The 13,757-nt window shown below is 52.4% G+C and overlaps 11 protein-coding genes across 14 annotated transcripts; 5 read left to right on the top strand and 6 right to left on the bottom strand.

Moving 5' to 3' along the window:
• Positions 1 to 450: 450 nt before the first annotated feature.
• Positions 451 to 2,190, bottom strand: KVP17_004485 (uncharacterized protein; the record flags this gene model as incomplete). The annotated part of the gene is made up of 1 exon (XM_068522707.1): positions 451 to 2,190. One exon carries the CDS (start codon positions 2,188 to 2,190, stop codon positions 451 to 453), a length of 1,740 nt encoding a protein of 579 aa, XP_068372744.1.
• A 179-nt stretch (positions 2,191 to 2,369) lies between these two features.
• Positions 2,370 to 3,644, bottom strand: KVP17_004480 (uncharacterized protein; the record flags this gene model as incomplete). The annotated part of the gene is made up of 1 exon (XM_068522700.1): positions 2,370 to 3,644. One exon carries the CDS (start codon positions 3,642 to 3,644, stop codon positions 2,370 to 2,372), a length of 1,275 nt encoding a protein of 424 aa, XP_068372737.1.
• Positions 3,645 to 3,701: 57 nt separating this feature from the next.
• On the top strand, positions 3,702 to 5,111 carry KVP17_004481 (uncharacterized protein; the record flags this gene model as incomplete). Its single annotated transcript, XM_068522701.1, has 1 exon — positions 3,702 to 5,111. One exon carries the CDS (start codon positions 3,702 to 3,704, stop codon positions 5,109 to 5,111), a length of 1,410 nt encoding a protein of 469 aa, XP_068372738.1.
• Positions 5,112 to 5,262: 151 nt separating this feature from the next.
• KVP17_004487 (uncharacterized protein) lies at positions 5,263 to 6,849 on the top strand (the record flags this gene model as incomplete). Its single annotated transcript, XM_068522711.1, has 1 exon — positions 5,263 to 6,849. The coding sequence occupies one exon, from the start codon at positions 5,263 to 5,265 to the stop codon at positions 6,847 to 6,849; it is 1,587 nt and encodes a 528-aa protein (XP_068372746.1).
• Positions 6,850 to 7,093: 244 nt separating this feature from the next.
• On the bottom strand, positions 7,094 to 8,058 carry KVP17_004482 (uncharacterized protein; the record flags this gene model as incomplete). 2 transcript variants are annotated; one of them, XM_068522702.1, is made up of 2 exons in its annotated part: positions 7,094 to 7,860; positions 7,887 to 8,058. In XM_068522702.1, 2 exons carry the CDS (start codon positions 8,056 to 8,058, stop codon positions 7,094 to 7,096), a joined length of 939 nt encoding a protein of 312 aa, XP_068372739.1. The 2 variants fall into 2 exon arrangements, with proteins under 2 accessions (XP_068372739.1, XP_068372740.1); XM_068522703.1 differs by lacking the exon at positions 7,887 to 8,058 and having other exon boundaries at positions 7,094 to 7,810.
• A 56-nt stretch (positions 8,059 to 8,114) lies between these two features.
• KVP17_004483 (uncharacterized protein) lies at positions 8,115 to 8,912 on the top strand (the record flags this gene model as incomplete). Its single annotated transcript, XM_068522704.1, has 1 exon — positions 8,115 to 8,912. One exon carries the CDS (start codon positions 8,115 to 8,117, stop codon positions 8,910 to 8,912), a length of 798 nt encoding a protein of 265 aa, XP_068372741.1.
• A 91-nt stretch (positions 8,913 to 9,003) lies between these two features.
• On the bottom strand, positions 9,004 to 9,405 carry KVP17_004486 (uncharacterized protein; the record flags this gene model as incomplete). Its single annotated transcript, XM_068522708.1, has 1 exon — positions 9,004 to 9,405. The coding sequence occupies one exon, from the start codon at positions 9,403 to 9,405 to the stop codon at positions 9,004 to 9,006; it is 402 nt and encodes a 133-aa protein (XP_068372745.1).
• Positions 9,406 to 9,435: 30 nt separating this feature from the next.
• KVP17_004479 (uncharacterized protein) lies at positions 9,436 to 10,191 on the bottom strand (the record flags this gene model as incomplete). Of its 2 annotated transcripts, none has more annotated exons than XM_068522698.1 (1): positions 9,436 to 10,191. In XM_068522698.1, one exon carries the CDS (start codon positions 10,189 to 10,191, stop codon positions 9,436 to 9,438), a length of 756 nt encoding a protein of 251 aa, XP_068372735.1. The 2 variants fall into 2 exon arrangements, with proteins under 2 accessions (XP_068372735.1, XP_068372736.1); XM_068522699.1 differs by having other exon boundaries at positions 9,436 to 10,077.
• Positions 10,192 to 10,209: 18 nt separating this feature from the next.
• KVP17_004478 (uncharacterized protein) lies at positions 10,210 to 11,517 on the bottom strand (the record flags this gene model as incomplete). The annotated part of the gene is made up of 1 exon (XM_068522697.1): positions 10,210 to 11,517. One exon carries the CDS (start codon positions 11,515 to 11,517, stop codon positions 10,210 to 10,212), a length of 1,308 nt encoding a protein of 435 aa, XP_068372734.1.
• A 145-nt stretch (positions 11,518 to 11,662) lies between these two features.
• Positions 11,663 to 13,243, top strand: KVP17_004484 (uncharacterized protein; the record flags this gene model as incomplete). 2 transcript variants are annotated; one of them, XM_068522706.1, is made up of 1 exon in its annotated part: positions 11,663 to 13,243. In XM_068522706.1, one exon carries the CDS (start codon positions 11,663 to 11,665, stop codon positions 13,241 to 13,243), a length of 1,581 nt encoding a protein of 526 aa, XP_068372743.1. The 2 variants fall into 2 exon arrangements, with proteins under 2 accessions (XP_068372743.1, XP_068372742.1); XM_068522705.1 differs by having other exon boundaries at positions 11,693 to 13,243.
• Positions 13,244 to 13,387: 144 nt separating this feature from the next.
• Positions 13,388 to 13,757, top strand: KVP17_005339 (uncharacterized protein; the record flags this gene model as incomplete). The annotated part of the gene is made up of 1 exon (XM_068515145.1): positions 13,388 to 13,757. A coding segment is annotated over one exon (370 nt), but the record flags the coding sequence as incomplete, so codon positions are not given.

Raw genomic sequence — 13,757 nt, 5'->3', positions numbered from 1 at the left:
TGTGGCTTGCCTCTCAGAAGAATAATGATTTGCATCATGTCCAATGTGATGAGGACCATCCACACAGTTGACGCCAACAGTAGTAGGAAATATACCCAAACGAGAGTTTCATTACGCGTAGTTCCAGCATAAATGCTACCAGAAATGTAATTTTTTTTTTTAAGGAAAAAAGTACATTGATTACTCCCATACCAAATGTATTGATTAAAGCTCACCCTAATAATCCAGCCGCAGCGAACGCGGCGATCGTCACAGTTCTCAACACCCAACGGTTCGGGCGTAGGTATTCGAATATATTCCATACGGCAACAGCTATTGCGATCTGCGCCACTCCCGCACAGACTACACCCTAATTTAGTACTGGGCCTGGTGCCTACCATACGTATGGAGAGGATACCTAGAAAGCTGTTGGCCTTCCAGCCCATGGTATCGATACTGTGTTTTCACATGTCATTCAACTTCCTCCACCTCCAGCAGGGGAAGACCGACTTGGCCGTCTCCAGCCTTGACTGCGTAAGGGCTGTCTGTGAGCCGTCTGTTCTTGGTCTCTTTCACGAACAGGAAGATCAGTAAAAGGGCAAGGCTGTTCAATGAGACGAAGAGGGTGTAGGTGATTCGATTGTCGCTCAAGGCGTTGCCGAGGAAAACCATGCAGATACCCGCGATCCAGTTGACGCTCACGGCCAGACCAATTGCCTTGTCCCGAATCTCCACTGGGAATATCTCAAACAGGTACACCCAAAGCACTGGCCCGTATCCGACAGCGAAGAACACAATGAAGACGAACACTCCAACGATTTGCAACCACTGGGTCGCATTTCCGTCCGGGAACGCCCACAGAAGAATCATTGCCGGAAGGACGCCGACAATCTGGCCCGCAACTCCAATCAGCAGTAACGTCCTCCGACCGAGCTTCTCTATCAGGTACATGGCTGGCAACGTCATCACAACGTTGAGGGCACTCATGATGACGCTCATCGATGTGGCCGTTTGATCGGAGACGCCTGCCTGGCCGAACACGACGTTGGAGCTGGCGACGAAGACATTGATGCCGGTGAACTGCTGGAACGCCGCTATTCCTAGACCTACAGCCAACACTATACGGTGATGGCGCTCGCTGAAGAGTTCCATTGTCGGTACCTTGTGCTTTGATTGTTGCTTGATGCCCTCGTTCAGCTCTTCGAATTCGTTATCCACCTCTTCAACTCCCACTGTCACATCAAGCACTGCTCTTGCAGCGACGGCGTTTCCTTTCTCCATGTACCACATCGGAGTCTCGAACTTGAACACTTTTACGAAGAAAAGCAGACTCAGCAGAACGGGAACCACGTTCAGGCCCAACATAACACGCCACCAGACCTTGCTGAAAGTGCTCGGATTCACGACCGCCAGCACATCAGAACCCGAAACACTTAATGTAGAGTACTCAGAGGCCGGTAGAGGCAGTCCAAGCAGTACGGCTACGAAGATGCCCACTGTGACCATGAGCTGGTGAGATACTCCATACTTGCCTCGGCGGTCGTGCGGCGTCATCTCTGCCATGTAGGTGGGCACAACCGCACTGATGACACCCACTCCTACACCCGCCATCAGCCTTGCCCAAACCAACGCAGCGAAGGAGTTCGATACGCACATGCAAACGGTGGTGAACAGGAAGAGGACGTTCGCTTGCAGCATGAGCTTCCTGCGGCCCCGAAAGAGCTGTCGACCTGCGAGAATGGCGCCGAAAGCAGCGCCGAGGAAGACGGCGGTGGTTGTCAAGGTGTTCAACCACCGCGCATCAGAGCAGTCTAACGGAGCCGGCGGATCGCAAACCTTAGAGCCGTCAACTCGACATGCTCCGCTGGGATAGCAAACAGTGAGATCGCCTAGGTACGGCGCGCAGCCTGAAGGGATGTCGAGGTCGGCCCCAGAACAGGGCCACAGCTCTGTTCCAATGCTGCTTAAAGACGTGTTGAGCAGCGCCAAGTTAAATCCGAACATGAAGCTGCCAATCGACGCCGCAAACACCACCTGCTTCACCAACGACTTCGTGCAGAGCCACGTCGTGCTCTTCACTCGCAACTCGCGTCCATCGTGCTGGAGTTCCGAGCTTCGGCGAGGGGCTGAGGCTGGTAACTCTGCTTCTTCCGACGTGTCCGCCACTGGGGCTTCAATATCAACAGACGACGTTTCGTCGTGGTCACTCATTTTGATATTTCTAGAATGTGTGCACACAGTCAAGCATGTTCGCATTAGCGAATCAGGTCACAGAATTGGGCGAATCACTCTATATCCATGATGTACGTGTTGGTTTTGCTTTCTTATCTGTTCACATTTACTCAATTGATAATGGACAGACAACTGATGTGACGACTTTAGATTGGTATTCATTTTCGTTTGTGAACAGTCGTTTCTTCAGACACCTTCGGCATCTTTGCCGTCTCGTCCGCATCACCCTTCTCAGGTTCCTCGTCCTTGTCATCGCCCTGAGTTGCCTCGTCCTTGTCATCGCCCTGAGTTGCCTCGTCCTCATCCAGAGTGTCCGTACGTCGTGCACACATCCAGAGTGCAGCAGCGGTTCCCAGTGCCACTGTAAGCGCCAGCGTGAGCGCCATGGCCATTGGTCGTCGCTCAAATAGGCGCACCAACCACCAAGGCTCTTCTGCGTCTGCCATCTCACGTCTGATCTTCTGGATATACTGCCGCATACGTCTCTCGACTGCGTGTCGGCGACCCCAAGAGTCCTCCTGGATGGCTTTCAACGCCGCAAGCTGGGCCGAAAAGTTATCCGAAGTGGAACTGAAAACAGCGATGTTATCGAACAACGTGCCAGACTGCACAGTCCACAGCTCGAACCCCAGGGTGTCAGTACCCATAATAGTGTCCCCGACGGCGAAGTCAGGGGCCACCGCTTCCTCGCTATCCTGTTGCAGAATGAAGTCTGCAAGAGTCAGTTCGGCCCGCGTGACACCGTCAATGAGAACTTCCACACGGCCACTCGCTGAGAGGTCTAGCTCGAACAAGTGAGTGTCCTCGTCCCACTCCGCATTGATGGGTGTCGCCGGATGAAACTCTCTGCCGTCACTAGTCTTAAAGATGACATGAACGACTCCTGGTCCTCCACATTTATCAGGTCCGAACATCAAAGTGTAGGGCGATTCGTTCCCGAACTTCTTGGGTTCCACCACCGAGCTACTGTAAAGCTTGACATAGGCTCCTCCGCAACTGAAGTCCTGCTGGAATGACACCTCATATGACAGGTGCATTCGGGTCGTGGCGCTAGTCCAGCTTGCACTTCCTAACGATCGAGAAATGGCATAGAACGCTGTCTCAGACGTCATCTGCAACCCTAGGTCGCCACGGAGTGCTGGGGTGTTGTGTGTCCCCACAGACCACACTCCGTTGTACTTCTCAAGGTCTGACTCAATCCACGAAGTCATTCCGCTTTGGAAATCTTCGAACAAGCCCATCAACTGAGTTGATTCTGGATTGAATTCTGGCATGCGTTCGGACAGGTGCGAAGCGTTAACAGGCACCTGCGGAAGTCCAAGCGACCGCAGTGCATCCTCGTCGAACAGCCCAGGTTCGCCCATGTCCTGCAGCATCTGCTCTATATCACTCTGGGCGCCCGCAAGAAACGGCAAGATCCAGAAAGCTCGCATCTTCTTATTTCCTATTTCACTGGGGAGACCGCGGAAGTATTTGTGCTATCAGTCGAAATGCTAGTCAAACTGTCGTTCGGTCCGTTTCTCGCCGCGTGCACACCTTGCAGCCCCAAAATCCAGCTGCTCCACATCCAGCAGGCCACTGCGGCTTGGCGGAGTGTGCTACAGAATCTAGGGCCTGCCATGGAGTCTGTCGTCAGTGACTTAAAGGCCAAGTATGACTTCGAGTATGCCGCAGCCTCGTTTGCCGACAAGCCTGCACCGGTTACGGGATGCGGCTCGGGATGGGGGATTTGGAAGAGCTGGCCTGGGTCCCAGGATGTGTGCTTTATGTTGGAAACTGCAGGGTTCGGCGACGAGAATTTTTCATGGAAGAATGTCGGTTATCATGGCAAGGACACGGATCAAAATCAATGGGATGCCCTTTATCGAGGGTCCCGAGATTCCCGGTTGAACTGGAATATGTCGTACGTCACGCGAACAGGACAGCCCGTGATTCGAGCCATTGTGCTGGTTACTGATGGATTCTCACACACCGCTGCAGGGTCCGACCATATACCTGGCCATGGATACAACAACAGCTACCGCAGCATCACGGACCACTACAACACCCAATTCGGGCTTGCTGGAAAGGACTCTAATATGGGTTGGCCCATCATACACGACTTCGATGGGATCTCAGGTGAGTGGAAAGGCACAAGCGGGCGATTCGACCGCTCACAGCTTCCCGGCATCGATCAGTACGCTGCATATCTGATGTGTAACGACCGAGGAAATATTGATCTCTTCCACCGGAATAAGTTCAGTCGTAGATTGAATGACCAGTTTCCTGAACAATTCTCGGTCCAGTACGTCAAGCATGAGTGGGATGCGCTCTGTGACGAGAATTGGGATGTGCTGTATCCTTGGCGGTCAGACTACAAACTTGTCGAGACGGAAAGTATCAAAGATTACCCCTACACTCACTCTGACGACTGCACCAAATACGAGTATCCAGACCCCACATCGCGAGAATACCGAATCTCATTGCAAGATTTCCATCCGATGATTCTAGTGATGCCTACGAAGCCTGAGTCAGCCAACCACCTTTATCTACAGGCAGCCAACAGCTGCCGCCCTGAATTTACCGACTCGGACATGGAAGGCCTTGCCGACGGAGTTGTCACCCAACGTAACAAACATAGTCTGCTGAGATGTCTGAGGCGGCACTACGCGGAAAGGCTGGACGGGATGACGCCTTGCACCCTGATAGTCTCGCCCTTCGCCTCCCTCAACGCAACAAAGGTCGCGGCCGGCATCCGATCTTTAATAGAGCAGGCGGTCCGCAGATCGTGCAAGGGGTTGGAGCCCGACCCCGTCGTCGCCACTCCGCGAAGACGGGTCATAATTGTCGCAGCCGTTATGGGCAGCATTGTTCTGATCGTCAGCGTCGTGGGGGCGGCGCTGGCGTACCACTTCCGTTGAGTGGCTCAAGTTCATCTCCGCAGGATCCGCTCACACATGCTACAGGTTCGTGGAAATTTTTAAGTGTCTCATGTCACATGCAAACGTTTAACACATATCACATCTCATGTCGCGTTTTTCGAGCCGACAATTGTCAGTTTATCACATTTTTATGGACCTTGACTTTATCCAGACAGACCTCCAGACGGACATGAAGAGCAATTGGCACTGCGAGTCGAGCTCTCTGAGCAGTCTCGGTAGTGGGGACATGCTCTTGAAGCTGTCAAAAGACTTGCTGGATCGTCCGGAGTCTGAGTTTTTCCAACCTGATGAAACCTACCCGTCTCATGAGGTTTTCGACCCTCAGTACACTGAAGATGTAAATTTCCACGACCCTGACTACCCCACATTCGGCATTCCATCCGATATACCGGAGTACACCAGTTGTCAGAGCTCCACGAACCCGTCCTACTACACCTGTCATCAGAGCTCCACGAAGCCGTCCTACTACACATGTCATCAGAGCTCCACGAAGCCCTCCTATTTTGACACCGTAGAGACGGCTATGACGACATCGATGCGCGGAGCCGACGAGTCGAGACGACGCCGAAGGTCATTTTTTAGTTCTAGACGTAAATCAGAGGCCACCGATGCTCTTGCCTCGAAGGCCTCTCAGAAGTCCTCTGCGAAATCTGCTATTGGCTCCTCGAAGGCCTCTCAGAAGTCCTCTGCGAAATCTGCTATTGGCTCCTCGAAGTCCTCTCGTTGGTCCTCTGCGAACGATGCTGCTGGCTCCTCGAAGGCCTCCCATAAGCCCTCTGTCGACGCTGCTGTTGGCTCCTCGAAGCCCCCTCGCAAGTCGTACGTGAATGCTGCTGTTGGATCCTCGAAGCCTCCTCGCAAGTCGTGTGTGAGTGCTGCTGTTGGATCCTCGGAGCCCCCCTGCGAGTCTTCTCCGAAATCTGCTGTTTCCTCAAAGGCCTGCCGCCAGTCCTCCGTTAATTCCGTACGATTCGCTTCGGACACTGCTTTTAAATCGTCAACACCGGCATCTCCGCAGAACAGATCCAGTTCGAAAAACCAACATTCCGTACCCACGGAAGGGTTCGACGATTTCGGACTTCCGATAACACGAGCCGCGGCAAGTCCAACTGCATATCAACGGCTATCAAGTTTCGCCTCGTCATCAGCGGACAAGAAACTGAAACGCAAGCTGAATGAGCAAGCGAAGCTTGTCCAGAAAGCAGAGGACGCCGACGTTACGCTTAAAGGATTGAGTGTGAAGAGGGAGGCAAACCAAAGACGTGTATCACGAGTCGAGGGCTCGCATGAAGATACTGTGCGGAAGCTGCAGCACCATGAGGAGGAGCAAGAACATCACCTAGCGAATAAGGCCTCCAAAGCTCTACGGCGGGCAGCCAGTCTCAAGGAGAAGGACGCCGCCATCGTTGTTCATGAAGGTATGAGCCCAGGACAGCTGCGAAGTTTGATGGAGCGCAAGCGGCGGCTGCAGCGGGGCATTCAGTCCGCAGAGGCCGACGCTCAGGCCTACGAGCTTAGGCGAAACCAATCCCAGATGAGGCTGGTCGAAAAGACTCAACGAGCTGAGTATAAGCGATCTGCTTCAGTAAACCGTCTGACGGTTGACACTGAGAAGCTTAGAATTAAGGAGATGAGGCTGCAGAGCAAGCAGGCTGATATGCGGAAGAGAGCCGCCGTAAAGGAGCAAGACATCATCCTCATCGCTGGCCGCGTCTGACTTTTTTGGATTGCTCATTGTATTGTATTATTTTTATTTTTTTTGATGTCTGAAGATTCGTACGTTCAAAATATGAAGATTGTTTCAAAATGTCAAGATTCTGTGCTCGTTTTTTTTATGCGTGAAGATTTGTACGAAATATTAAGATTGTCCTCTTTTTAAATGTCAAGATGCTGTATTCGTTTTCTAAAAGTCAGCTCAAAAAGTCAGCTTCAAAATGTCAAGACTGTATTCGTTTCAAAAGTCAGCGTCTGCTTCTGCGCAAAGCTGCTATCCGATCCTTGGCGCTGGAAGTCTTGGGCGGTGGTGGACTGTCGTCAGCAGAGCTCCAGTCGAAGGTGTCGTGTGGTGGCAATTGTGGCGGGGCTGCTCCCACTGAAGTTAGCGGTGGGTCTGCATCGCCTGCTGCCACTGAGGTATGTTGCGGTATGTCCGCATCGCCTGCAGCCACGGAGGTGGAATGCAGCGGTAGGCCGGCAGACTCCTCGCTGGTGTCAGACCAGGAGTCGACGGCTGGAGGATTCATCGGCAGCGATACTTCTGATACCTGTTCCAAAGGGGATGACCTGGAGTTGATAACTGCGGCGGCGAACTGCAAGATCTGATCCTCGCGCTCCTCCAAGCGAATGCTCTCGTCAACGGCAGCGTCCGTCAGTTCCTTCAGCGCAGTTGTGGCCTCGTTCAATTCGCTGGAGATTTCAGACACAGCTATCTGAAGTCCAATGTGTGTCTTGAGACCAAGATTAAACGCTTTAGCCATTCCCACTGAATGCTCCAACAACATCATTGGCGTCGTTTTGACCACCACCACATCCACCCCCCCGAGATGTAACGAGCAACCGAAAGTATGATTATGGGTGGAAACGTGGACCACATCTTTGGGGTGTCTCGGCTCCGTGTAGTAGCTTGAAACCTTGTTGAACAGAGGGACCGTGACGACCATCACGTGGTGGAGGCGCATTGAGATGTCACCTGTCAGAGACACAGTAGGTGAGATACACTCGCGAGAAACTGTTGTGAAATGCCCCAGTTCTCACTCTTTACGGAGTAAAAGGACGTGTCGATATACAGGACGAAGTCTGCGATGGTTGCGACCGATGATGTTTCGCCCAGATCGGCCCATGACGACCAGCACCATACGTTCTTGTTAACCCCATCGTCGCGGACACTGACGAAGGCGACTCCATTCTTGCGGGCCGCGTCACTCATGATTCCTAATTCTAGACATACGGGTGGGGACTAAATACACGTATTTTTGAGTCGAGATGTCCATAACAAAGTGCAACCTCCTTTTCCGGGAGTGCGCAGCGCCTATTGAGTTCTACGAGTATGGAATCTGGATGCCTCGCGATGAGTTCAGAGCCGCCTCCGACGCGCCGCCTTCATCGGCGAAGAGTGATGCTGCCTATCCGAATGATGCTGCCCATCCAAATGGCGCTGCCCATCCAAATGGCGCTGCCGATCCAAATGATCCTGCTGCCGATCCAAATGATCCTGCGGTGATTCAGGCTAAGCAGCAGAAGGCGGAGGAGGAGAAACAGAAGGCAGAGGAGCAGCAGAAGAAAGCTGAGGAGGAGCGAAAGAAGGCTGAGGAAGAGGCCGCTCGCAAAGCTGAAGAGGAACGTATCCTTGCGGAAATTGAAGCTAAGAAGGCGAAATACGAGTCTAAGTTCAAGGCCGTCAGCGGAGGAAAGAACGAATGCACTCCAGACAATGCAGGTGTCTTGGCAAGACAAATGGGCTACGCACCTACACAGGAGGATCTACGTCAACTGAAGGAGTTGCATGGCGAGAACCTCACTTTCGACCAGGTGATGGACTTCATGACGAATCAGAAGCAGAAGGACACCGTTGACGACCTCGTCGAGGCTTTTGCCGCTTACGACACAAACAATGACGGTACCTTGTCAAGGGCTCAAATGGTCAACCTGCTGAACACTTTTGGAGAACCCATGACTCTGGAGGAGATCAATGCCGTACTGCAGGCCTGTGGCCTCGAAGGCGACCCCGTAGACTATCGCAAGTTCTGCGACATTATTCTGGAGAAGGATCCCGAGGAGTGATTTAAATTTAGTTTTCACAAATCCTACGCGAGTAGTTCTCAACCAACAATCTGAACGAAATGATGATGGAAGACATTTGATTTTTGCGATGTCATTGCACTGTAGCTTCGGGTGTCTCCTTAGCCTGCTCACTCATTTCCTTGACAGTGTAGCACAACGACCAATGTTGGTACGGGATCAAGTCTCTATGCTGGTGGTTGAAGTACAGCCACCCATACGATTGCTGTCTCTGAAGCTCCATCAGGCCAGTCTCAGATCCGATTTGCTTCCGAAAGGCAGGGTCCTGCAGACAGGTCAGCACTGCCAGGCATTGAGGGTACTGAAGATGAACCGCATACTCCGGCTGCCTCCAGTACTCTAAGTACTTCAAAAACCTGAGGAACCGAATGTCACTTAGCACGCCTCGGCGTGAGAGGAAGTACAGGTACTGCGGATTTGCGAGACACTGTACAAACTCAAGCTCGACGATGAACTTGTGGATGTCGGCGGACATTTCAGTGTTTTGCGGTGGTAAGTCAATTCACTACATTCGCTCCTTCATGCGTCTGGTCACCACCTTGAGGTGGTTGTAGACCTTGCTGGGTGGTCTCCCAAGAATTAGGGAACACAGCGCCCTTCTTGCCAGAATAATGTTGGTGAATGCACCCAGGATGTGGATGTGCTGCTCAGTGATAACCAATCTTGTGCGTGTGGCATTCTCTATGGCGTGCTTGGTTTGACCGTCCTTTCCGACCATACGGCCGATGGCTCTGGCATAGTGGTCGCCCTTGAGGGAGAATTTCACGTCCTTGATCTCAAAAGTCTGAATGAACAGGTCCTCAAGCCTCAACAGGGCCAGACCGTCATGTACGTCAAACCCCAGTAAAAAAGACTTCACAAAGTCAGCACCCCTCTGCAAGTTGTTCTCGTCAGACGTCTCTGGCGATGTTCGAATCTCTACGCACTTCCTCTTGGTGTTAAAGCGCACCTGCAGCTTCATATGCGTGACCAGTGGTTCGACGATGTCGTTCCAATTCTTTTTCAGCGCTGACACCTTGTGCACAGGCGTAGTAACACGGATCATGTGGAAGGCCTTCCGCCCCTTGCTTTTAGCCTTCTCGAACTCTGGCCTTTCTGTCTTGTCATCCAGCGTCATGCTGCGCGCCATCTCAATGAGTTCCACCATCTGCAGGACATCCTTGTCATTTTCCAAGTCGTCTGTTTCTTGTTTGCTCTGAGCAGGATACGGACTCGGGCCGCCTCGTTCAGTTTTCCGCGCAGCACGTATAGGACCTGACATTATGGCGATTTTTTACTGTCACAAATCAGGTGGTGGTGGAATGAAGGGGTTTGGCAACGATTCGAACCCTCCGAAGCTCGAGGCTCGTGGGCGTGGCTCCTTGGGAGGGGAGTCCCAAAAGGAGTCTGCTTCGAGAGTAAAGTCCTCCATCAGGGGACGTGGCGGTGTTTCCCCTCCAGTGCTCGGGACAAGCGTGTGATTCGCGTATCTGCGGTCGAACACATAAATTGCGTCCTTCGCGATGTCGTCCATTCCAATCACCTGCCGAAAGTTTGCCAAACCCTCCTTCCTTTTCTCCGTGTCGGCGATTGCATCGACCTTCGCCCCCAGTCTTCGTGGAGCATCGATAGCTTCTCCAATCAGTCGTTTGCCTTTAAACATCAGTGACTTAAATTTCCAAGAGCCAGGGTCACTGTTACTCCGTGGAAGGTTCCGTGATGGACTCTCAGTGAGAGACACGTACTCGGAATAGGGAAATGCGACGTAGGATAGCGTGGCAAATATGGGCATCTCCAGCGCCAAGAGAAAGTTCTTCCAGAACTCCGCGTGATCGGAGGTCATGAACGGTTCCTCAGGGTGATACCGTGAGAAAATCAAGTTGCCAATGACCTTGATGAGACCGACCAACAACGATTGCCAGTAGGTCGCGAATACGACCAGCTTCACGGAGACGAACTTGTATAATGGTCTGTACCTCTTCATTTTGGGATTCGACTTGGTTACACAGTAGAAAATGGCCAAGGCGTAGAGGGCCACCGAATAGCTTATGTTGTAGAGAGTGGATTCTATGAATGTGTACACAGGATGCGACCCCCAGCGACCCAGAAACCCTGACACAGCGATCACTGCCATCACAGGTTTCAGCACCACGAATTGCAGAGTACCGCGCTTGCAATACTTTATAACCAGGGGGCTGCAAGGTATCACTAGCGTGACATAGTGCCATTTGCAGAAGCCTTGGCCGTGACTGGTTATTGCCGGTCCGAACACTCTGCATCCGCTCTCGGGAATGAACCACGACAAAGGTGGCAGATGCTTTACGTATCCCGGGTCTTTCTGGGCCGCCAAGGCGCATGCCGCTTCGCCGTCACAGACTTCCAGGACGTACACCATGAAGCAGTAGATGACGACGGCCTCCCAAACGTCTCGGAGCACCACGATTACCAACGCACCCTCCGCAGTGACCAGCCCTACGACAAGGGAAGAAAAAGAAGTGACAGCGTACAGGGGAGTGATCAGTAGAATACGCACGACGCTCCTCTGCAGACTGCGTGAGACAAGGAAGGTTGCACTACCTCGGGGCCTCAAAATGTAGCAAGTGCTCATATATTGCGAACGAGGAGACTATTGTAGCCACCGTACACGCCAGGAACGCTGTGATAATGCCTGCGTGATGGATACACCCAGAGCTGACTCCAGATGTAAGGGAACATCTGCTGGGGGGATAGTCGTAATTACACATATCGCCCACATGTACGAAAGAAATTACAATTTCGAAACAATGAATGCTCTAAGACTTGCCCAGTGCGACATGGTGACTGACAACGACGTCATGCGGTCCGAAATGGACCACAAGCGCGTCGAGGTCGATCGTTCAACGTCCCCGTGGACTGTGCGTCAGATCCCATCGAAGATGGCGATCAAGACTCAGCTTAAGGTGCCCAAGGTCGGCGCCATGGTTATCGGACTTGGTGGCAACAATGGCACCACGTTCATGGCCGGACAGTTGGCAAACAAAAGTAGAATCACGTGGCGGACTAGAACAGGACCTAAGGCTGCCAACTGGTACGGCTCTGTTCTTAACACGGGCGTTATGAAGCTAGGATGTGATGCAACCACTGGAGAGGATGTTCACGTCCCAATGAAGTCCGTAGTTCCCCTATTGAATCCGGACGACCTCGTAATTGGAGGTTGGGATATTAACGCGCTGTCGTTGGGTGATGCCATGCGCCGTGCAGAGGTACTCGACGTAAATCTACAAGATCAGCTCTACGACGACATGCAGAAAGTCTCCCCGTTGAAGGGCATCTACATCCGAGATTTCATCGCAGAGAATCAAGTGGAACGAGCTGATCATGTCAAAGAGGGCTCGTTGAGTGACCTGGTTCAACAGGTTCGCTCTGACATTCGCGAGTTCAAGGAGACCAACAGCCTTGACAAGGTCATCGTGCTGTGGTCCGCCAACACCGAGCGTTTCGTAGAGTTGGAGGACGGTGTGCACGACAGTGCGGAGAATCTCCTCACTGCAATCAAGAACAATCACACGGAGATCAGTGCCTCCATTATCTATGCGGTTGCCGCGATTCAGGAGGGGAGCACCTACATCAACGGCTCTCCCCAGAATACATTCGTACCGGGCATAGTCGAGCTTGCCAGCCAGTACAAGACTTATATTGCCGGTGACGATTTCAAGTCGGGGCAAACCAAGTTTAAGTCCGTTCTCACCGATTTTCTGGTCTCGGCTGCGATGAAGCCGACATCTATCGTATCATACAACCACTTGGGAAACAACGACGGTCGCAACCTCAGCAGTGCCAAGCAATTCCGTTCGAAGGAGATTTCTAAGAGCAACGTTGTTGACGATATGGTCAACTCTAACCGGCTTCTGTACAAGGAAGGAGAGCATCCCGACCACGTCGTCGTAATCAAGTACGTTCCCAACGTCGGCGACAGCAAAAGAGCACTGGATGAGTACACGTCTGAGATCTTCATGGGCGGGTTAAACACTATCGTCGTTCACAACACCTGCGAAGACTCGCTTCTGGCCGTGCCTCTAATGATGGACCTCATTCAGATGGCTGAGTTCTGTGAACGCATCACCGTGGAGCGTGAGGGCACCGAAGAGACTTTCCATACGGTGCTCTCTCTGCTCTCCTACTTCTGCAAGGCTCCGGTGGTACCCAAGGGCCAACAGGTGGTGAACTCACTGTTTACCCAGCGCGAAGCGATCACCAACTTCTTCAGAGCGTGTGTGGGGCTCGCTCCTGAGAGTCACCTGCACCTGGAGACCAGGCTAGCTTCGGTGACTGACGAGAATGTTAAACCTCTGTGATGTGAGTGAATAAGAATGTGGAGGTTTCATTGAAGACAGAATCAGCACACGTTTGTAATTCTTTACCTCTCGTGGTCGACCCACAAGCCGTGTTTCGCACGACTAGAAAAAACTCGCCGCTTATCTGTATTTTTTGATCACACCATGGTGACGTTCCGGTCAGAAGACATGACCGCCGGGACCCTGGTTCTCCCTACGGACCACGTGAAGTCGCTGTTGGACGGGCTGGGTCGGCTGTGTTCTCTGCAGTACCAGGACATGAACACACATTCGATGCGTCGCGTGTACAGGCGGTATATCCAGCGGATAGACGAGATGGAACGAGTTCTCCGATTTCTGTTCGGCGAGATCAACAAGCTCCATGGAACATTCGTACAATCGGGGCAGGTGGCATCATTCCTGCAGAATGACGTGGACTATCACTTGGACGTCGTTGAGGACTCGCTTCAGAAGCTGTACACCCAATTCGAAAAGTTCAAAGTAAACAATGCTGGTCTCCTCTCCGAGCGCGACT

This window comes from the organism of the source record quoted next, assembly GCF_019968985.1.
Source record: "MAG: Porospora cf. gigantea B chromosome Unknown PgB_NODE_619_length_13757_cov_125.54, whole genome shotgun sequence".
In the NCBI taxonomy this organism is placed as follows: domain Eukaryota; phylum Apicomplexa; class Conoidasida; order Eugregarinorida; family Porosporidae; genus Porospora; species Porospora cf. gigantea B.
Note: the sequence above shows the minus strand (reverse complement) of the source record. Positions and strands in the feature narration are given on the sequence as shown.